Source organism: Notechis scutatus, chromosome 4, assembly GCF_049901735.1.
Source record: "Notechis scutatus isolate UNSWTSFEM ecotype Mainland chromosome 4, rNotScu1.2, whole genome shotgun sequence".
Classification (NCBI taxonomy): domain Eukaryota; kingdom Metazoa; phylum Chordata; class Lepidosauria; order Squamata; family Elapidae; genus Notechis; species Notechis scutatus.
Genome location: NC_142012.1, coordinates 85,690,797 through 85,708,916, shown reverse-complemented (window position 1 = coordinate 85,708,916; position 18,120 = coordinate 85,690,797). Strand labels below are relative to the sequence as shown.

The 18,120-nt window shown below is 39.4% G+C and overlaps 1 protein-coding gene across 50 annotated transcripts in view; it reads right to left on the bottom strand.

Moving 5' to 3' along the window:
- Positions 1–18,120, bottom strand: part of SORBS1 (sorbin and SH3 domain containing 1) — a 107,793-nt gene that overhangs the window by 49,185 nt on the left and 40,488 nt on the right. For 29 of the 50 annotated variants that reach the window (XM_087963994.1, XM_087964016.1, XM_087964002.1 and 26 more), the window contains exons 5-10: positions 15,208–15,243; positions 14,993–15,093; positions 12,789–13,166; positions 8,767–8,905; positions 5,181–5,213; positions 3,909–4,072 (exon numbers count right to left, since the gene is read on the bottom strand). In XM_087963994.1, the coding sequence (XP_087820120.1) occupies positions 3,909–4,072; positions 5,181–5,213; positions 8,767–8,905; positions 12,789–13,166; positions 14,993–15,093; positions 15,208–15,243 (851 nt within the window). Of the gene's footprint in view, positions 1–3,908; positions 4,073–5,180; positions 5,214–8,766; positions 8,906–12,788; positions 13,167–14,992; positions 15,094–15,207; positions 15,244–15,549; positions 15,650–18,120 lie in introns of those variants that run through there. The other 21 variants (XM_087963995.1, XM_087964013.1, XM_087963987.1 and 18 more) reach the window with 7 other exon arrangements.

Sequence of the window (18,120 nt, the reverse complement as noted above, 5' to 3'; positions counted from 1 at the left end):
TGAGGTCCCAAAACATCTAAACGGGACCTGATTGGTCTGGTCTCCCAGGGTGAAGGGTTTTGGATATTGGGGATTGCTTCGATATACAATTTTTGTGCAGTTTTTCTTCACAGCTTGCCTCATCTATGCTGCACTCAGCTTCTCTAGTTAAAAAAAAACCTTTTCTCTAAAACCTATCCAGTCAAGGGCCAGTCTGACAATAACAAAGATCAGTTTCTAGATTGTATTATTCCTTTGGCATGGCTCTGTCACACTTATCTACTTAACTGGTTGGATGGTTGATGCCTTGAGAAACTTTGATGTCCTGAGAAAGGCAACACTATAAATATCAGTATCATTCTTCTCCCTAAAACTAATTTCCAAACTTTGACCACCAACCTCCACACCCACCTATGGTAGTTTAGTACTTATAGCCCTTGGAACATTTGAAGGCTTCTGTTGAAAGATAACTAAATTTCATGAGGATTTTTACAATTTAGACTAAGAATACATAAAGTATTAGGGGTTGAAGGTTTTTATGTAGTTCACCATTATGCTGTTTTTCATGCTTGGGTGATTCCAAAATCTGGTTCCCTTTTTCATATGTGCGGAAGATTTTAGAGAGTAAATGGGTGCCTATTTTACCTGTTAAAACTCCAGAAACCCACCTTCCAAAATGGGCTTTGGCATTCTTGGAGCATGGCCCTCCAAATGTCACATAAAATTTGGTCTAGCTTCCAGCTAACAAAATACATGCCAGTCAGATAACCAAATCTTAAAGCTTATCCAAATCTTCGGTTTCCTTAAAACCATCTGGATGTGCATCAATTTTAAATTAAAGGAAAGCACCACCTTAAGTTTACATCCTTTTCATAGAGGAAGAGACTTTTGATTCTTTGAGTCATCCAAGAGCTTTCCCTCATACATGGAATAGATGCCAGGCTCCACATACCAGCTGCCAGCCAGAAACTGTTCCTAAATTCTGACAATTGCCATGTTTCATCATGCTGGAATATTTCTAGAAAAGAATCTGCCACAGTAGCAGCTGCACAAGGAATGTTCCTCAGCTTGTCCTTTGCTTGTTTACTATGCATTTACTATGTATTTCAGGCCCGCTCTGCTGCTAGTTCGAAAAGAGCAGTGACCAGCAGGATTGGGAAAGCACTAGCAAAGAAAAGTCTAGATGAAATTGATAGCTAAATGGCTGCTGAAGCATTGATCATTTATGTAGATCCATCTCTGTCTTCCCTTCTGTCTGTGGAAGGGCAGGGGAGAATGTGAGCAGATATAGGCACATCCATCAAAGTAACTTGTAATTATTTCAGGATTTTGTGGAGGAGAAGGCAGCCTCTTTGTTAGTCTACATCGGGGCCCTCAAACTTGGCAACTTTAAGACTTGTGGATTTCAACTCCCAGAGTTCCTCAGCCAGCTACTCTGGGAGTTGAAATCCACAAGTCTTAAAGTTGCCAAGTTTGGAGACCTCTGGTCTACATGGTTGTAATGGTTTTCACTGGAGTTACCCACTTTTTATTTATTTATTTATTTTATTTGTTTGTCAAGCATTTATGAGAAAACAAGCATAAGTATGACCATAACATGTAAACTTATAAGTATAAACAGATATAAGTATATACATAATAAATGAGTACAAATAAATGGATAAATAGGAACAGTGGGGCAGGGACGGAAGGCATGCTGGTATGCTTATGCACACCCCCTTAAAGACCTCTTAGGAATGGCGTGAGGTCCACGGTAGACAGTATAAGGTTAAAGTTGGTTGTTGGTGGCTTGAGGATGTAACAACAGAGTCAGGTAGCATAGTAAAGCAAGGTTTTGTTTCTTCACAGCATGCCAGGTTGCTTCCATATGGTTGTCTATCATCTCTGTTTCTACCAAGAGATGTTCTGGTGGTCTAATTTGCAAATCGAGCCTGGCATGGGATTGCTTCCCACCTTTGCTAATTCTTTTCCACTGGGCACTGGAAACACTAGCAAGCTGACTCCCATTTGATGCTACTGTTTGCCATTCCATGCAGCTGATCTATAGTTTGAAAGCAAACACCAGGAAGAAGCTAAAAGGAGTTCCAATAGTTTCTGGGTTATGCTGTTGGCTGTCACAGCACAAATTACCTCAGTCTAAAAAGGAGATTGCTGTATTTTCTACACATTTTCCCCATGCCCTTCATGTCTCTATCCTATAGGTAAAGAAAAGGAGGAGGAAAGTTGTAAAGAGGAAAGGTTGTTTTTTTTTTAATTTTAAAGCAAACTAAGGCTGTTCAGCAACTGTGCACTGAAATTCAGCTGATTATGTCAGGGAGCATGCACCTTTCCCCCTCTCCGCCCCCCAAGATAATCTCTGCCTGGTGGCTCCAGAAGGAGATGCTGTCCCAGATGGAGGGTGGTCTTCCAGGAAACTCAAGAGAATAAGTTCCTATGAAAACCTGGGCAGGGCAAAAGCATCAGTCAACAGGCAATCTTAAAGGAGTGGGTTCTGGGGAAATAGACTGCAATTCCCTGTGTTTAGGGTGGTGCTGCTACATCCCACCCAAAGAGTGCCACCCAACACACAGAACCTGACAAGGATGTCAAGAGATTATTGACTGATAGCTGAGGATTTGGGGTTTTCTGGCTTAGGAGTTTTGTGTTTCTCGCCTGCGCATGCAATTTAAGCCCTGAGAAGGGGCAGCCGATTCAACAGCAGCTTGATGGTAGAATCAATCATGCTTTTCTCAGAGAGATGCTCTGGATTGAGAGGAGCAAGTGCCTTCCCTCAGCAAAAACCTGACTATTTCATTTATTAGACTTATATTCTCTTTCCCCTTTTGTAAAATACCCAAGGTATTATACCTGCTATTTTCTTCCCAACAACAACTTTAGAAGGCCGGGTGTGTTAAGAAGGAAAAAGATTGGTCCAAAGACAGCAGTCTTTAACCAAACTAATCAGACCCATCAGGTGAGTGGGTGTTGTGGCCCCCGTCCTGACTCCTCATGATGAAGCTCAGAGAAACTAATCAATCCCACGTGAAAAATGTTAAAGAGGAATGTCACAACATAGAAATGATTAAATTAAAAGTACTATGCATTAGTGTGCATGCCTTCAAGTCAGTGTTGACTCGTGACGGCTGCCTGGACTAGTGCCTGAAGTTTTCTTGGCAATATTTCAGAAGCGGTTGGCCGTTGCCTGCTTTCTAGGGCTGAGGAAGTGACTGGCCCAAAGTCACCTAGCTGGTTTCATGCCTAAGGCAGGACTACAAGCCATGCTCTTCCAGTTCCTAGCCTGGTGCCTTAACCAAACTGGCTTGCTATTACACACGAAGTTTAGTAAATATTTGACTATGAGATTTTGCATTGTAATTATTTTTTTAATCTGGAGGCTCTTTTGCACCACTTAATGTTGCTTAATGCTAGAACTTTCAGGTTATAGGAAAGCCTTCTTGAAGCTCTTGAGATACACCAAGTAACATAATCAATAATGGGCAAATGTTCTGATTCATAATTTAAAGGCAGCTTGCTATATTTCTGTGTCTTTGTTTGGTCCTCAGAGGCCTAATAAGAAAGGGGACAATCTCCAAAAGCAATCAAGGAAAGGGGAAGTGTCATCTTTCTGGAATGTAGTGAGACACTATCACAAAATGTATGGATTACAAAAAAAAAAACCAACCCACAATTGCACGCATATATTTTAACACATTTTTGACAAACTTACCTTCTTTAATTCCGATTCCAAAGTTTGAAACTTCTGGGAATTTGTTTAAAGACAGAATATTTTACTTTATGTACCTACTTTATTATTCATAAAAGTACACAAACACTAAGTGGATTTATATCATGACAAAAATCCAACAAAACAATTTATATGCTGAAAATTGACTGTAACAACAACAAAAAAAGACAATCAGGAATGAATTGATAGGAAAATATTTCCTTACTCTTAGTGGAATGCCTATGGAATCCAGAGAATCATCAGCCATATGCTGAGAATTATTAACAATTCTCTTCTGTTCCTCTACTGCATCTTCCTTGCTTGGATTTAACTTTTGTTGAAGAGATATACCAACTACTTTATCAACAACTGGTGGATCAGGCACTGGATCTGTAAACAAAAGCAGTAGTCACTTGGACTTTCCCCATTGCTATAAAATATTTAACAGAGCCTTGGAGAAATACAAATGAAGTATCTTGTTGGTTTAAAAGAGTTTATATTTTCAATATGACTTAATAAAGAAGGAATTTTGGAAAAGAAAGTGTTCCATATTTCCTTTAACACTGCATTCTAAATACTTTAAACTTTGGGACCTTATTCACTGATTCTCAGATCAATAAACACTACACAGGCTTAGCAACAGAATCATAGTTAACTCCTCTAATGTAACTGTTATTACAATGTAGCACCCTTTAAGCTCCACCTCTACCAGATTCTCCGGAAAGATTTCCGGAAGGGAGAAGGATCATAAACTGACTCATCCAAAATGTATCAAATTTCAGTAAACAGTGATAATGCAGTGTGGCATGCACTGGGAGGAAGGGGAAAGCAACATACTCATGCTTAAGAACATGCACGGTGAGCTCAAGAACAATATTTTAAATGGAAATTAAACTTACACAGTCATGTTTCATGCAATATAATCTGCATTCATCCCAGAGTATCATGAGCAAATCCATCCCAGAGTTAATTTGCTGAATGTTCTAACATACTTTAATGTATTGTTCTGGACTAGTTTCCCTCAATAACAGCTAACAAACATTTAAAATCAATAAAGATTGATTCTACCTGCTTCTGAATATGATCTTAATATTCAATTCTTGATTATTTTAAAATGTTGGATGCTAATATAGAAAGGTATCAGACTAGTCATTCTGGTAAAACAGGGGCTGGGCTATCAGAACTGGGCTGCAAAAATCCATATAATCCTTAGGTGCAAAGGGGGACACTTCACTGACATTTCATGATCTGTGGCTTTGATATATTCCAAGTTCTTTTTAAATGGTGGGCCAGGTCTCATCTTTTTCCAAGACTGCCTTGTGGAATTCCGGAGAAAAGTATCATAAATAAGTCACAGTTGCTGAACCAAGTACAATTCCTCTACCCCTGAATTGAAGCAGATTCACTAATGATACTCTATTAGATAAAAAGCACTTGGCCAAATACAGCAGTAGAAACAGCAATAGCTGGAAACAGAATAACAACAATAACATCATACCTGCAAGGCTACTAAACCTTTTTTGCTGCTCTGCTGTGAGAAAGAGAGGAAGGGAAAAAACAAATTGTTGAAACCATGATTGCCCTAAACTCTTGATAAGACGTCCACAATCTGCTGATAAAATCTCAAACACCCTACCACCATTAGCATTTCATCAAACCCAACATTTTAACCCCCTTGCCCTTTAAATAAAAGTGCTGAGCAAGAGTCCCATATATAATGAATGAGTAACATGTTTACATGTTTGATTCAAACAACCTGACATGCATACATTTTTTCACCAAATTAGAAGGATAAAAATACCTAGAACTTTCCAAGTCCCTCCTAGACATTATCTTTGCTGGAAGCTACAGCAATAACTTGCTACCAATAATATGGGTTGATTATCTGATGGGCACTGAAGCCCAAAACATTGGGAGGGCACCAGACAGTCTACACACACAAATGGGGACTAAGTCTTACAATGTCCCCATATATGTGTCTTCAAGAAGAATTCTACCTGGTGCACATTCAGAGCAACATATAGGTGCACCTTTATTGAATTAAGTGAGATGCAAGATTCAAACTGGAACATTTAGCGTGAACAATGAAAAAATATTTATTCTAGTTTATTTATTAAATATTTATTCTTTGATCTCATAAATGGATATTCAATTCACAATAGCTCCAAATAAGCCCTTATGATCTAAAACCTTTTTTTTTTAAGATCCAAAGGTTCAGCAATACCATATCCAAACATAACCAGCCCATAAGAATGGACATCTTCCATCGCCATTCCCCAAATGAAGAAAGGTTATCGAGAAGAAGCCGGAGAATTACCCTCTGCAGACCTTCAAATCTAAAGACCAGTCAGGAAAGTCTTTCTCATAGAACTTCATGAAATCACAAGGGACAAGGTTCTAACCATCTCCAGTCTCCTGGTCGCAGGTAAAGAAAGCTATCATAAATAGACCAACAGGCATCTTATGAAAGTTTAGGTTGAAAACAAGGCCTTATTTTGGAGCTTATATCACAGTGGTGGCTAACCTTTTTGGCACCGAATGCCGAAACAGGACCGCATGCGCGCGCCATAAACCAAAAGAGCAGCTCCCCTAATGTGGGAGCGCAGGAGCATCAAAAACTGGAAGCTTAGCTTACCAGTAGGTGCATCTGCTCTGGCCACCTGGTCTTCTGTTTTCTAACATGCATGTGCATGTGAAGACCAGCTGGTCGACTGAGCTGCTCTTCTGGTTTCCAGCGCTCCCTCACGCATGAAGGCCAGCTGGCCAGAGTGCATGCGCGGCTGAACCCGGAAGAGCAACGGGCGACGGCTGGCATGCCCGGAGAGATGGCTCTGCATGCTACTTCTAGCATGCATGGCCTAGGTTCGCCATCATGGTTGTATCATCTTTGAGCAGCTGGATACTCTTGAAGATAGATAACCATGGTCCTCCAGTTACAGAAGCAACTGGGACTGGGATTGCCATCACTAAGTGATGCAGTTTTAAAGTGCAATGTCATGTGGCCAAAGGCAATCCAGTCCCAGTTATTGTTATAAACCCAAGATGCAGATGACTTAGGGTTGTGCAGTGTGGCACAAGCTCGGGGAGGTTAGGAAACAAGGGTGCAAGGTGTCATACGTTCATGTGTGGAAGCTCAAGGAAGGTGGGGAAAACAGATGCAAAAGAGGCCAGGGAAAGAGGGTGTGGGGTATGTGTGCGCATTTGTGGAAGCAAAGAAAGTCCAGGGGGTAGAAGGAGACTTACCCAAATGTCTTGCAACCTTCCCTGCTGTCTTCCCACTGACTTTGTTTGTGGGAAGCCAGCTGGGAAGAGCACAAATTATTTTCATGGGCTGCAATGGCTGGAACTTCAAGGACTAACCCTAATGGTTCCTGAACAAAAGGGCATAACTGAAGGACTACCTGTGGATAGACTGGAGCAGAAGGTAGCCTCTCTAATTCACTTCCTGAATGAAGTCAGATGACTAGTCATGGTTTATTTTTGTTTTGTTTTGTTAGAGATGGAAGCCTGCCTATAAATACGATGCATGCATGAAGAGAAGCAGCATAACATGAATGAAAGTAGTTTTAGATTGTTTACATTAGGCTGATGTAAGATTTTTGCCCTCCGTTTTCCCTGCCTAATTAGTGGCAGGTGGAAAGGAGTTAAAGGAAGATTTTCACATTTCTTATATGTATTATGTCTTTCACATCATGATCATCACATGATTTTTGGGGAGGACCATAACCCAGCTGTTTGTTTAGGCTGCACATAACAAATGTAAGTGAGCAGCCTACTTCTTCCTCTAAAAATAATGCCTCGCTTAATCATGAGAAAAAAGTATCAAGTTATAGACACGGACTGGAATCTATCCTAGCTGATTCCTCCTACTCATTTTAGCACTGAATTAAAGTAACTAGGGGAAAAAAAGATGAAAGGAAGAGTTGCAGGGAATGGGGAAAAATGATAAAAATTAATTAGTTAATTGTCCTTTCAAAAAACAAAATGCAGAAGTTGTGTCCTGGGCAGAGACAGGAAAAGACCTGGAGATAAATTTGCTGTTAAATTAGCAAAGTCTTATGGTTCCTAGCTTTCCTCAAGTATACAACAGCACAAGAAACTATTGGAAATTCTCATTAACAAATCACATTCATTTCTCTCTCATTACAACAAAATCTCCCTCATCATATACAATACCATGTCAGTTTCAGAGTTTTAAATATACTGTGGTCTGTAAACATTAAAAGAAGGCACTTTTCAGCCTACGGACCCAGAAACCTAAAGGCAATCCACCTATTCCATCGTCTCTTCTTGCTGTGACTATAAATAAACATTTCCCACCAACTGGTGAGAAATCTTTCACTGCTCACTAAGAAACAAAACATTTGCTGCATAATGGCACATAAGAACAATTAAAAATAGGAAAAGAAAACCCACCCTTAGAGCCAATTTGCACTAGGGGTTAAAGGTCCAGGCTAGAAACCGAAGTCTTAGTTCTTAGGTATAAAAGAGGCTCGGTGATTTTGGGCCAGTAACTCTTTTTCAGCCCAAAACCCACCACAGAGAGGTTGTTGTGTGGAAAACAGGAGGATGAAGGAATATTAGGTATATTTTCCACCTTATTTGTAGAAATAATAAAGATGGGTGGTAAACAAATAAATATGGCAGAATGCACAATGGAAGTTATGTGAAATGTAAGTCAACATAACTCTGCTCCAATCTCAGAAAACAAGTTTTCAATTTCCTGGTTTTTTTTCCCCTCTCAAACTTTTTAGAAGTTTTATTTTTTCACAGTTGCATTATAAAAGGCTTTTGATGTGAACTGTCTTGAACTTCATTTGGTGTAAATAGAGTTTACTTCAGACTTACAAAGATTTTGATTGCCTTTTATGTTTGTTTTATTTGGTATTTTGATTAGCATTATATTGGCTAGATACTTTTGGGAATCTTTTTGTCCTTTACCTTGTTATTTTCTTTGTCCCTTAAGAAATGTCCCTATTCTGGGAAGTTTCAAGTTTCTTCCATTTCATGATGGCATCCCCCATCACCAAATAATAATTCTAGCTAAATATGAACCAGGAAGGAGAGAGTGGCTTTTATTTTACCTCTGTTATGCTGCAGAAGGACAATTGTAGGGTTGACAGCTGTGGTGGAAGGGTAAACACCCAAAGATTTGTTGATTGTCATTGAGACAGCAGGGCCACCACTGGGCTTAGAAGCTTCATGTGGCTGGGGGCAGCTCTCCTGAAACACACAAGTGCAAAGGTCATTACTGCATAAGATTGCTGAAGACCATTTTGGCAATGAAAAAACAAACAAACAAGTTCAACAGAACCCACCAGAACAAGAAGTTGTTTTCACACAACATCTTTTTTGGTGCATTGTGCACATACAGAAAAAAAGAATGACTAATTACATTCTGGGCCAGAAAAAGGGAACGTGAATACACAGAGCTGGTGGCAGGAGTGATTGTGCACATGCAAGTCTCATGCTTTCTCTACTTTAGAAAGAAGATTGGCAATGCTATTTGCAAGCAATTAGCCAGCAAGATGTTAGTAAACCAAGACTGTGTGAGGGAGGAAGAATGTAGAGTCAGTTAATCAGGCCATAGACAAAGTGGTGACCCATTCCAATTTGGAGATTTGATAAAAACTTGGTCAGCCACAGCCAGTGGCAGAATCTCTTCATATGTGGCAACAGAAATACACATGCTGCTTCAAGCATAAAACAGTCTGAGCCCATATAGTCATTCTGAAGTTTGAAACCCAAAACATCTGGAAATGTTTTTCCAAGATGAGACTGAAAGCCACTGTTTGAAGGGTTTTGCAAAGATAATCCATAATTAGACTGTTGACATGTATTTTGCTGATGCTCCAAAATAAATTATCTACACCTTGACCAGTTCAGCAACTGCTACTATTTGAGATTCAGTGAAGTGACACCAGGAGACAGAACACTGGGAGACAGGCGAAGTGGTCATGTGAGGGTGCAGCTAAGTGAGCTGCCAGTCTGGAATGGACTCTGCTGCCAGGAAGAGACCACGAGAGGGAAAACTGAAAGAATCTATGACTGGAGGCCAATCCTCTTACTGGCAAGGATCTATCTGGATCCCTGAATTTAAAATCTTACCCCACCTCACTGTAGTTCAAATGTGCTATGTTTGTGCTTCAACCATGCTTGCCTGTCTCTGTGACCCAAGGATGAAGGGAAGCTTCATCCACAATGGCAATAACCTTTCATTGACTAAAGATCTGACTGAAAAAGTGTCCAAGATTGAAAGGTTGTGCCATCTGTTAATAGTTATAGTAGCAGGAGCAACTTCAGGCACCATAATGGCACAGTAGAGTCTAGGTCAAGTTCAAGCATGCCAATCCCTCTGGGGCATTTTTAATGCATTGCCAGATGCTATTGATTGGATCACCTATTGTACTTAGATGAGAGCATGAGATATTCCAAGATATTCCAAGGGTTGGGTGACCAACCCCGGCATACAAACAAACTTGTAAGAGGTACTCATCAACTAAGATCCTCAGTAACAGTTCTCCAGGTAGAGGCATGTTGACCCTTATCACCCATGCAGATTTGATGGAGTACCTTGTCTTTTTAACCTGAATTTCTTCCTCACGGACTTGCCCAATCTAACAAAGCATTGAGCCTTCAGACTTACCCACCTGCATGTTGCCAACATATAGCTGATGGTAAGGTTGTCCCTCCAATACTAATTTATCTGGGTCATACTCATAACTAGACATTGTAAGAGAAAAAAAAATCTTACTCTCATAAACCTGGAATGTCAGGTTGCACGGACTCTGTATTACAACCTCATATTGCTAGCACTCTTGGCTACAAAAAATTTCCCGAGAAAGCTGAGATCCATGTGCAATTTTCCTAATAACACAATCTGAGCTACCATGGATGTTTAGGCAGTAAACATCAACATCCTCCACAAACATGGACTTCAACGCATCAAGAACATCATCACTAATATGCCTAGCCATTAAACTGTGGGACATTGCATTCACCCTTAGCCACTTCACTTTTGGTAATAATTTATATGTGCAAATCAGTGGCCTAGCCATGGGCAGACACATCACTCCTCAGATAACATCATCTTCATGTTGACGCAGAACAATCCTTTCTTAAGGATTATTTGTGTTGCACGTAACCTGGATCTGCATAACCACCTGTCTTCCTTTTTTCCCCTCCCTCCCCAACTCATTACAATTTAATGGCTGCAGCTCATGAAAACTTATCCCTTAAAATTTGTGAGTTGAAAAATGTGCTACCAGACTTCTTCTGATCCATAACTGGATAACTGTTTATCTGGATGAATCACTCCGAGTCTTTGCTTATATTGTCTGGAATGTCATTGCTTATGGAAGAGACTGATGTGGCTGAATGGCTCATTACCCTTTGATTGATGCTGTTCACATTTTGAGATAATTGGATGCCTCTTTCTCAGGGCTAGAGCAGTACTTTAATGATACTCAAAGTAATGGAGACCCTGTGCATTCCTGAACCACCTCAAATGCAGTGGGTCTCAGACAATCCCTCCATCCTCAACACTCTTGGCTTGCTCTTTTGGTCCTTCCACAACCATAACACAGCTAATGGTGATGTTCAGGTGGGATGAACCAATTATGAGGCCTCACATACCCACACATGGTATGGATGGAAACGATACTTTAGTCCAGAGAGAAGAAGACATTCAAACCTCTAATCATTGTCTATCTGCCTGAAGGGCAAGATGTGGGAAGTTGGACTTTATGTATATTTTTGTATGTATGCATCCTGCAAAAGAAAACTAGTGTGGCAGGTAAATAAAAACTGCATAAACTGCTACTCTCAAAAAGGGCTGATAATACTATGAGGATACAAACCCAAAGAGTGTTAAACATGATGAGGGTTTGCATGTATTAGTTTCATTTGTATTGGTTTACATTCTGTCCATTCCCAAATGGTTTTGGAATTCAGTGATGGATGGAGAAACTGAAATTCAAAACCAGCAACATAATTCTCCTAAACATTTCTTAGAGGCTTGAATAAAAATATTGGTTTTCAAACCCATTTAACTTTATGTGCAGTTTGTTCCATGAGGAAGTCCCACCATGGATAAAGTAGAATTTAATACTGGTTGTAAATATAACAGGGCTGCTACATCCAATCACCACCCTTTCTCCTCTACTCTGGCCATATTTCTGATCCACCTTCAAAGGCTATTCCACAAATAATGCACTGCATATTTCCCAACATTCCTGGCACAGTATGTTCTAAGGAAAGGAAAGGCAATCTGTTCTAAGACATCAGATACTTCCATCTAACTCAATCCCAATGGTATGCTACAGAGCAACTTAGATCTAAGGTGCCTTTAGCCAAATAGGGTGTTTTATGGCTGGTTCTTAAACAGCCATTTTGTGAAGTTCTTCTGCTATAATCATTTCGCGAAGGTCCACTTCACACCCTTATTGCAACCTCCCTCAATTTTGCACTTCTAACCTAAGCCATGAATAATAAAGCTTGCCTGGCCCAATATCTGGATTACTTCCCACAATATCTCCAGCGAGAACATATCTGAGGATGGCCCATCTTTCTCCTACGTCATTTAGGATGACTCTTTTCTCTGCTCAGAGGGAAGGGAAATCATGTGCCATTTCTGGATGAAAACGTTTCTTTTCTCTCCCTGCAACACATCTGATTCAATTATTTTGTCTGTGCAGTAGGAAAGGTGTGGATGTAACAGTTTATGATTTCCATGGAGAAAGGTGCTGCCCTGTAGAGAAGGACCTCCTGAGGATATGGAAAAAACCTGTGGACAATTAATCCAGATGTTCCTCATTCATAATCTAAGGCTTCTATCATGCATTTTAGCTGTAACATGCTGGTTACAGCTAAATGTAGAGTTTTCAAATATGGAAAAAGAGAAGAGAACAATATGGAATATTATACAAGGAAGAGTTTTGAGGTCAGAAGAGACAAACAATATATATACATGCCACAGAACAGAAGCAAAATTTCATGCCACTATCAAAAAGTGCGAAAGTCTAGTTTTAGTATGCCAGTGAAAGGTGATTTCAACTTGGGGATACTTATTTAGCAGTAGACTCAGCGTGGGTGTAATGAGGCTTACTGTTTGAAAGACCATTCCTGTGCTTTCAGTCTCCAAAATGCTGCTTGAGGTTTCTGTGGCTGGAGGGATCAGTAGAGGAGGTGGTGATGAGAGTGAAGGTAGTTTTGCATGAGTGTGTAGTGCAGACTGAGGTGAAAACAATGGGTGCTGGTGGTTGGAAATTTTCTGGAGGTGAGGGGGAATAAAATCATCTAGCGTTGGAAGGGCCAGAAGGAAACCAGAAGACACGTTGTTTGAAATTGCTAAACCTTGGTCAAAATGGCGGAGAGGTGCTGGTGATGTGCTTGGGCTGGATTCTTCTCTGCCTGGCTGAATCTGTTGGAAAGGCCCTGTTATAATCTCAGTTTGAACTGAGATGGTAGGAGAGGAAATGGCAGCCTGTGGGAGACAATATCTTGAGATAACAACAGTAGAGAGGTGCAGGACATTAAAAATCCCTACAAGGAAAGACCTGCTCATGTGAGTAGAGTAAAATGTGCTACTTTCCAAAGTAGCACATTTTATGTAGATGACAACTTCTCACATAGCTCTCAAATATCATAATCAATCAACAGATCAACTTAAATTACCCTCTATCCTCACATGTCACTTTGTGCCAGCTGCTTACATTGGCCCTTATCTAAAATAGAAAGAAGTATTAGAAATAAAACTGTGTTCTTTGTTGCACCTCCTGCCCTGTATGCTACTGAGGATGCTACTGAAAAACATTTGGCTTTTTAAAAAAAATCATATTCCCAGGGTTAGCTTAGGCCCTAGGGGTTTTGTGTGCTCAATTTGCAAAGGAGTCCTTGGGGTTTCCACAAAATGTGAAATATGATGAGAAACTAGAAAGTGTAGAGAAGAACATGAAAGATAGTAAACCAAGAGGCCAAATCCCATGAAGAAGAGTTAAATGAACTAGGTATGTTGAGCTAAAAAAAAAAAACAGCAAAGGGGAGATACTGAAAGGCTATCATAGGAAAGAAGTTGTGAATATAATCTCTATAGTACCCAAGAATACAAGAAGTTTTACAGAGAATCATCTAAATGTGACATAAGAGGAAATTTCCTGACACTGAGATCCATTAAACGGTGGAATAGCCTGCTTTGGAGTCTCCAACCTGATTTTCAAGCAAAAGTTTGACAGCCATTTGTCTAAGATGGTCTGAGGGTTCTTCCCCTAGATCAGGGGTGTCAAACTCACATTATCACAGTGGCATCACATGATGTATTGGGACTTTTTTCCCCTTCACTAAATCGGGTGGGGGCAGGGCCAGCACATGACACATCCAGCCCGTGGGCCAGAAGTTTGACAGCCCTGCCCTGGATGGATTGCACCAGGGTTCCTTCAAACCCTAGAATTATATGAGTCTATAAAATAAGAGTGCAATATGCTTTCATAACAACAAGCTGAAACACCTAGGATGCCATAACAAAATGTATCTGATTAAAAGTGAATCTCATGTCTGAATGTGATAAACTATCGTTTCTCCTAAATAATCTAAAATAAAATTACATTCAGTTAAAGCTATTTTATCATTACTATGTAATAAATTCATACTTTTATTGCCAAAACCAAACAAGCCAAGAGAAATTTAGGCTCTAAGAACAATTGTAAAGTATATTTAAATAGAATTGGACATGGAATCACAGAATTATCTGCAGCTTCTTACACTGTAGTGAAGTAAATCTTGTTAGAAGATTTACTTCTATAATGAATCTGTCTGATATCAAAACTCTCAGATTTAAAAGCAAATTATCTAACCTTGATCACAATAACAGTGTAATTAGTCTAGAAAAAGGTTAACTACTGGGAGAGAAAAAAGGAAAGAAAGAGGATGGACACAGCCCTATATATGATGATGATGATTAAGATTATGATTCTCAGAAGACATAATTTGGAAAGTAGGTAAATCATAATCAAGATTCCAAGTTTATTCTTTTCCACATTCCAGGTGAACCCAGAACACAGTGGACCAAGTACAGAAGGATTTCCTGAGTTCCTGCCTGATGCAACAACTGAATAAATCATTTTGGAAACACTAAATCATGAAAACCAACCAAGCAAGGAACAACTTTGTTCATGTTTTTTTAAAAAAAATACCAATTTCAAAAAGTAATATTCCTTGAGTATAAATACAAATTACTAAAATTACACATCAGAGATACATCTAAGACACATGCATGTTATTCGCATCCATCTAGGCTTCCAGCTAGCTACTTACGTGTGGCTTGCTCTCAGAGAGGTTTGGTCTCACACTCCAGTAATCCTTCACAGACAGAATCTCCCTATTTGAGTCAACACCAGGAAGTCTTCTCCAGCCATCTACAAAATGAAGACTTTCAGATTATTTAAACAATACTTAAAGGTGAAGATTTACACTTGCATAAACAACAGATGTTTTGAGGAAATAGTAAAAACCGAAGCTTTAATAATTACCTGTGCTGGTTTCTCCTTGCTGTTCGGCTGAATGAACTGGTGACAAGTATCAGAGAGAATAAGGAAGGGGAAGAGACATCATATTTTAAGTCATCAGAGAAGAACAGAGAAGTGGACTACTTCATGTCCATGGAACACTTTCCAGCAAGGTTGCCTAATTCCCATAGAAACATGACTCTGTACAACGCTTGACCTTTACAGACACAAAGCCATAGCTCAAGAGTAGTGAAGAAACAATTGTTCACTGACATTTCATTCTAGCACACAAAAAGGCAGCCAGAGTTCTCAGTAAGAATTTCAAATGCCACACATTACAGCAAATGGAAGATTTCAATATTTAACCTATGATGCAGGCTGAGAGCGGAAAATGTATCTGTCCTTCATTAGTCTTGCCAGATGATTGAGAGCTACAAACAAGCAAGTGCATTTAAAAGCACCGATGCATCACATGCTATCTTTGTGGAGCGTAGCAAGAACATGAAACATAATGTTAACACTTTAAATGCTTGCCTTATTTATACTGCTCTGAAATCATAACAGTAAAAACTACAAGCTCTCCTTTTTGTCGCTAGAAATATTATCACAGCATTGCCAATTTCTTAGCTAGATTTCTCTCTCTCTCTCTCTCTCTCTCTCTCTCTCTCTCTCTCTCTCTCTCTCCCCCTTTTAACTCCTTCTGACATTTTTTATATTTGACTTTGGCACTACTTATCTTTCCCAATCCTTCTCAAAATATGAGAAAAATAATCTCCCTGACTCAGCAACACACTTTTCAAAACAGAACTAAGAGAATCAGCATAAGAATTTCATTTCCATGGTAGGGAATATTCCTTTTGGGCTGCTGGAAATGTATAGAAAGTGCATGGGGGGGGGAGGCCAACCAGCAGCAGCATGAAGAAAGCTGCATAGTGAAAAACCTGAAAAATCAGGCATGATCAACTTTTCTGAACCACTGAACAACAGTTAATTTTATGTCATGCCTTCAAAAATAGTCAAAGGCCTTTTCAAAAGGACACATAAAATAAGAGAGCAGAGCACAAATAGTACTAATTTACCGCTTAAATAAACAGGCCTTCTTCATTCCCCCAATATTAATTGGATTATTCCAAAAAGTTTAGAAGGTCATGAAAACTTTGGCAGCAAAGGCAGTATTTATTAATATATAATTACTATTTATTTACTGTACTATTTTTTATTTTATTTATATTTATTATATATCTCAGGGGCTGCCACAAAGAAGAGGGAGTCAATTTATTTTCCAAAGCACCTGAGGGCAGGACAAGAAGCAATGGGTGGAAACTAATCAAAGACAGAAACAACTTAGAACTAAAGATAAATTTTTCTGACAGTTAGAACAATTAATCAGTGGAACAACCTGCCTCTAGAAGTTGTAAATGCTCCAACACTGGAAGTTTTTAAAAAGATGTTGGATAGCCATTTGTCTGAAGTGGTGTAGGGTTTCCTGCCTAGGCAGGGGGTTGGACTAGAAGACCTCCAAGGTCCCTTCCAACTCTGTTAGACTATTCTATTCTATTTGCTGTTGTTCTGTTGTTCTGTTGCCCTGTAATTGCTTCCTTAAGATAAATTGTTCCATGCCATTAAAGGGGAGGAAGGATGAAAATGTACATTTCAGAAAATAAACTGATTGGTTAAAAATATGGCTAAACTGAATATACTGCATACTCAAATTAGCTTGTAGGTCTTAGACTCATACCATTTTTCATTTCTATTTTCCCTCACTTTAAACCTTGCAGAGACTGTTTTCAGTGATTTGTCAGTGGAAGCCATCAGTAAATTGCTGATGATGATTGGGGCACACATGAAAAGCACAATCTGAGTTAGGGGGCAGAGAAGAGGCACCCGTGGCCCCTAAGCTCTTCTCCCTAGGGAAGTTGGAAATGGAATTTGAAAGAAGCATAAAGAAGAAGGAGAGAAGAAAGGAGAGAGAAATCCTCACTGGATTTTTGTGAGGATAATATAAATGTCCCTTGATTAGTTGAGGTACTATGATATGTAACAGCAAGTGCAAATCCATGATCAAGCTTCCAATTTGGCACCTAGCCCACAAGGAAATCAACAAAAAATATGCAACAGCAAGAATTGTATGCCACTGTATGTCTAGCTCTGCACATAGTTAATGATTTAACAGAATTGGGTGATAAAGGGGGCAGTAAAGAAAACTGTAGCCTTCTGATTCAGTTGTAGAGTTACAACAGAAGGGTTTTGCAGACTTCGGTCATAACAAAGATCTATCCAAACTCTACCCATTTTTGTACATGAATAAAGTTTCAGTTTGCCCTTTCATGCATGAATAAAATAAAATAAATTACATTTCCATGCATAAAATTCCATTCCCATTTTACAAATGCAAATGCATGCATAGAATTCTGTGAGCTGAAGTCCACACGTGTTCTTTATTACCCTTACTATAACTGAAACAGATGGCTAAATACTTCAACAGCACACTGTGGATGTCAGTGCCATGATTTAAAAATCCATTTCCTACATTGCAACATGCCTAGGAAGAATTGTGATTATGGGATGGGCAGCAGCTGCTATAGCATGTTATTGTCCCCAGCAGCTATGCAGTAGTTGGCAGGGTCAAGCAGACTTGCTAGGGCTACTGCTAACTATGAGAAGGACATGGAGTATTGACTTTTAACATTATTAATTCATGACTAGAGATTAAAAAAAACTCCCCATACAGAAGGAAATTGATGATATTATTCAAATATTTCTCTATAAATTAGAAAAAAGATAAAACCAATAAACATATCCAATTTCAGTGCTCAGAGTCTTCTAATTGTCAGGACTCCAAAAATCCACCCCCATTCAAATCAGAAGTCTCTAGCTGCATCTCAGAGAAAAGAAAATTGATTTATTAGAAGTGGCCATGTTGGTGTTAGCTGGATG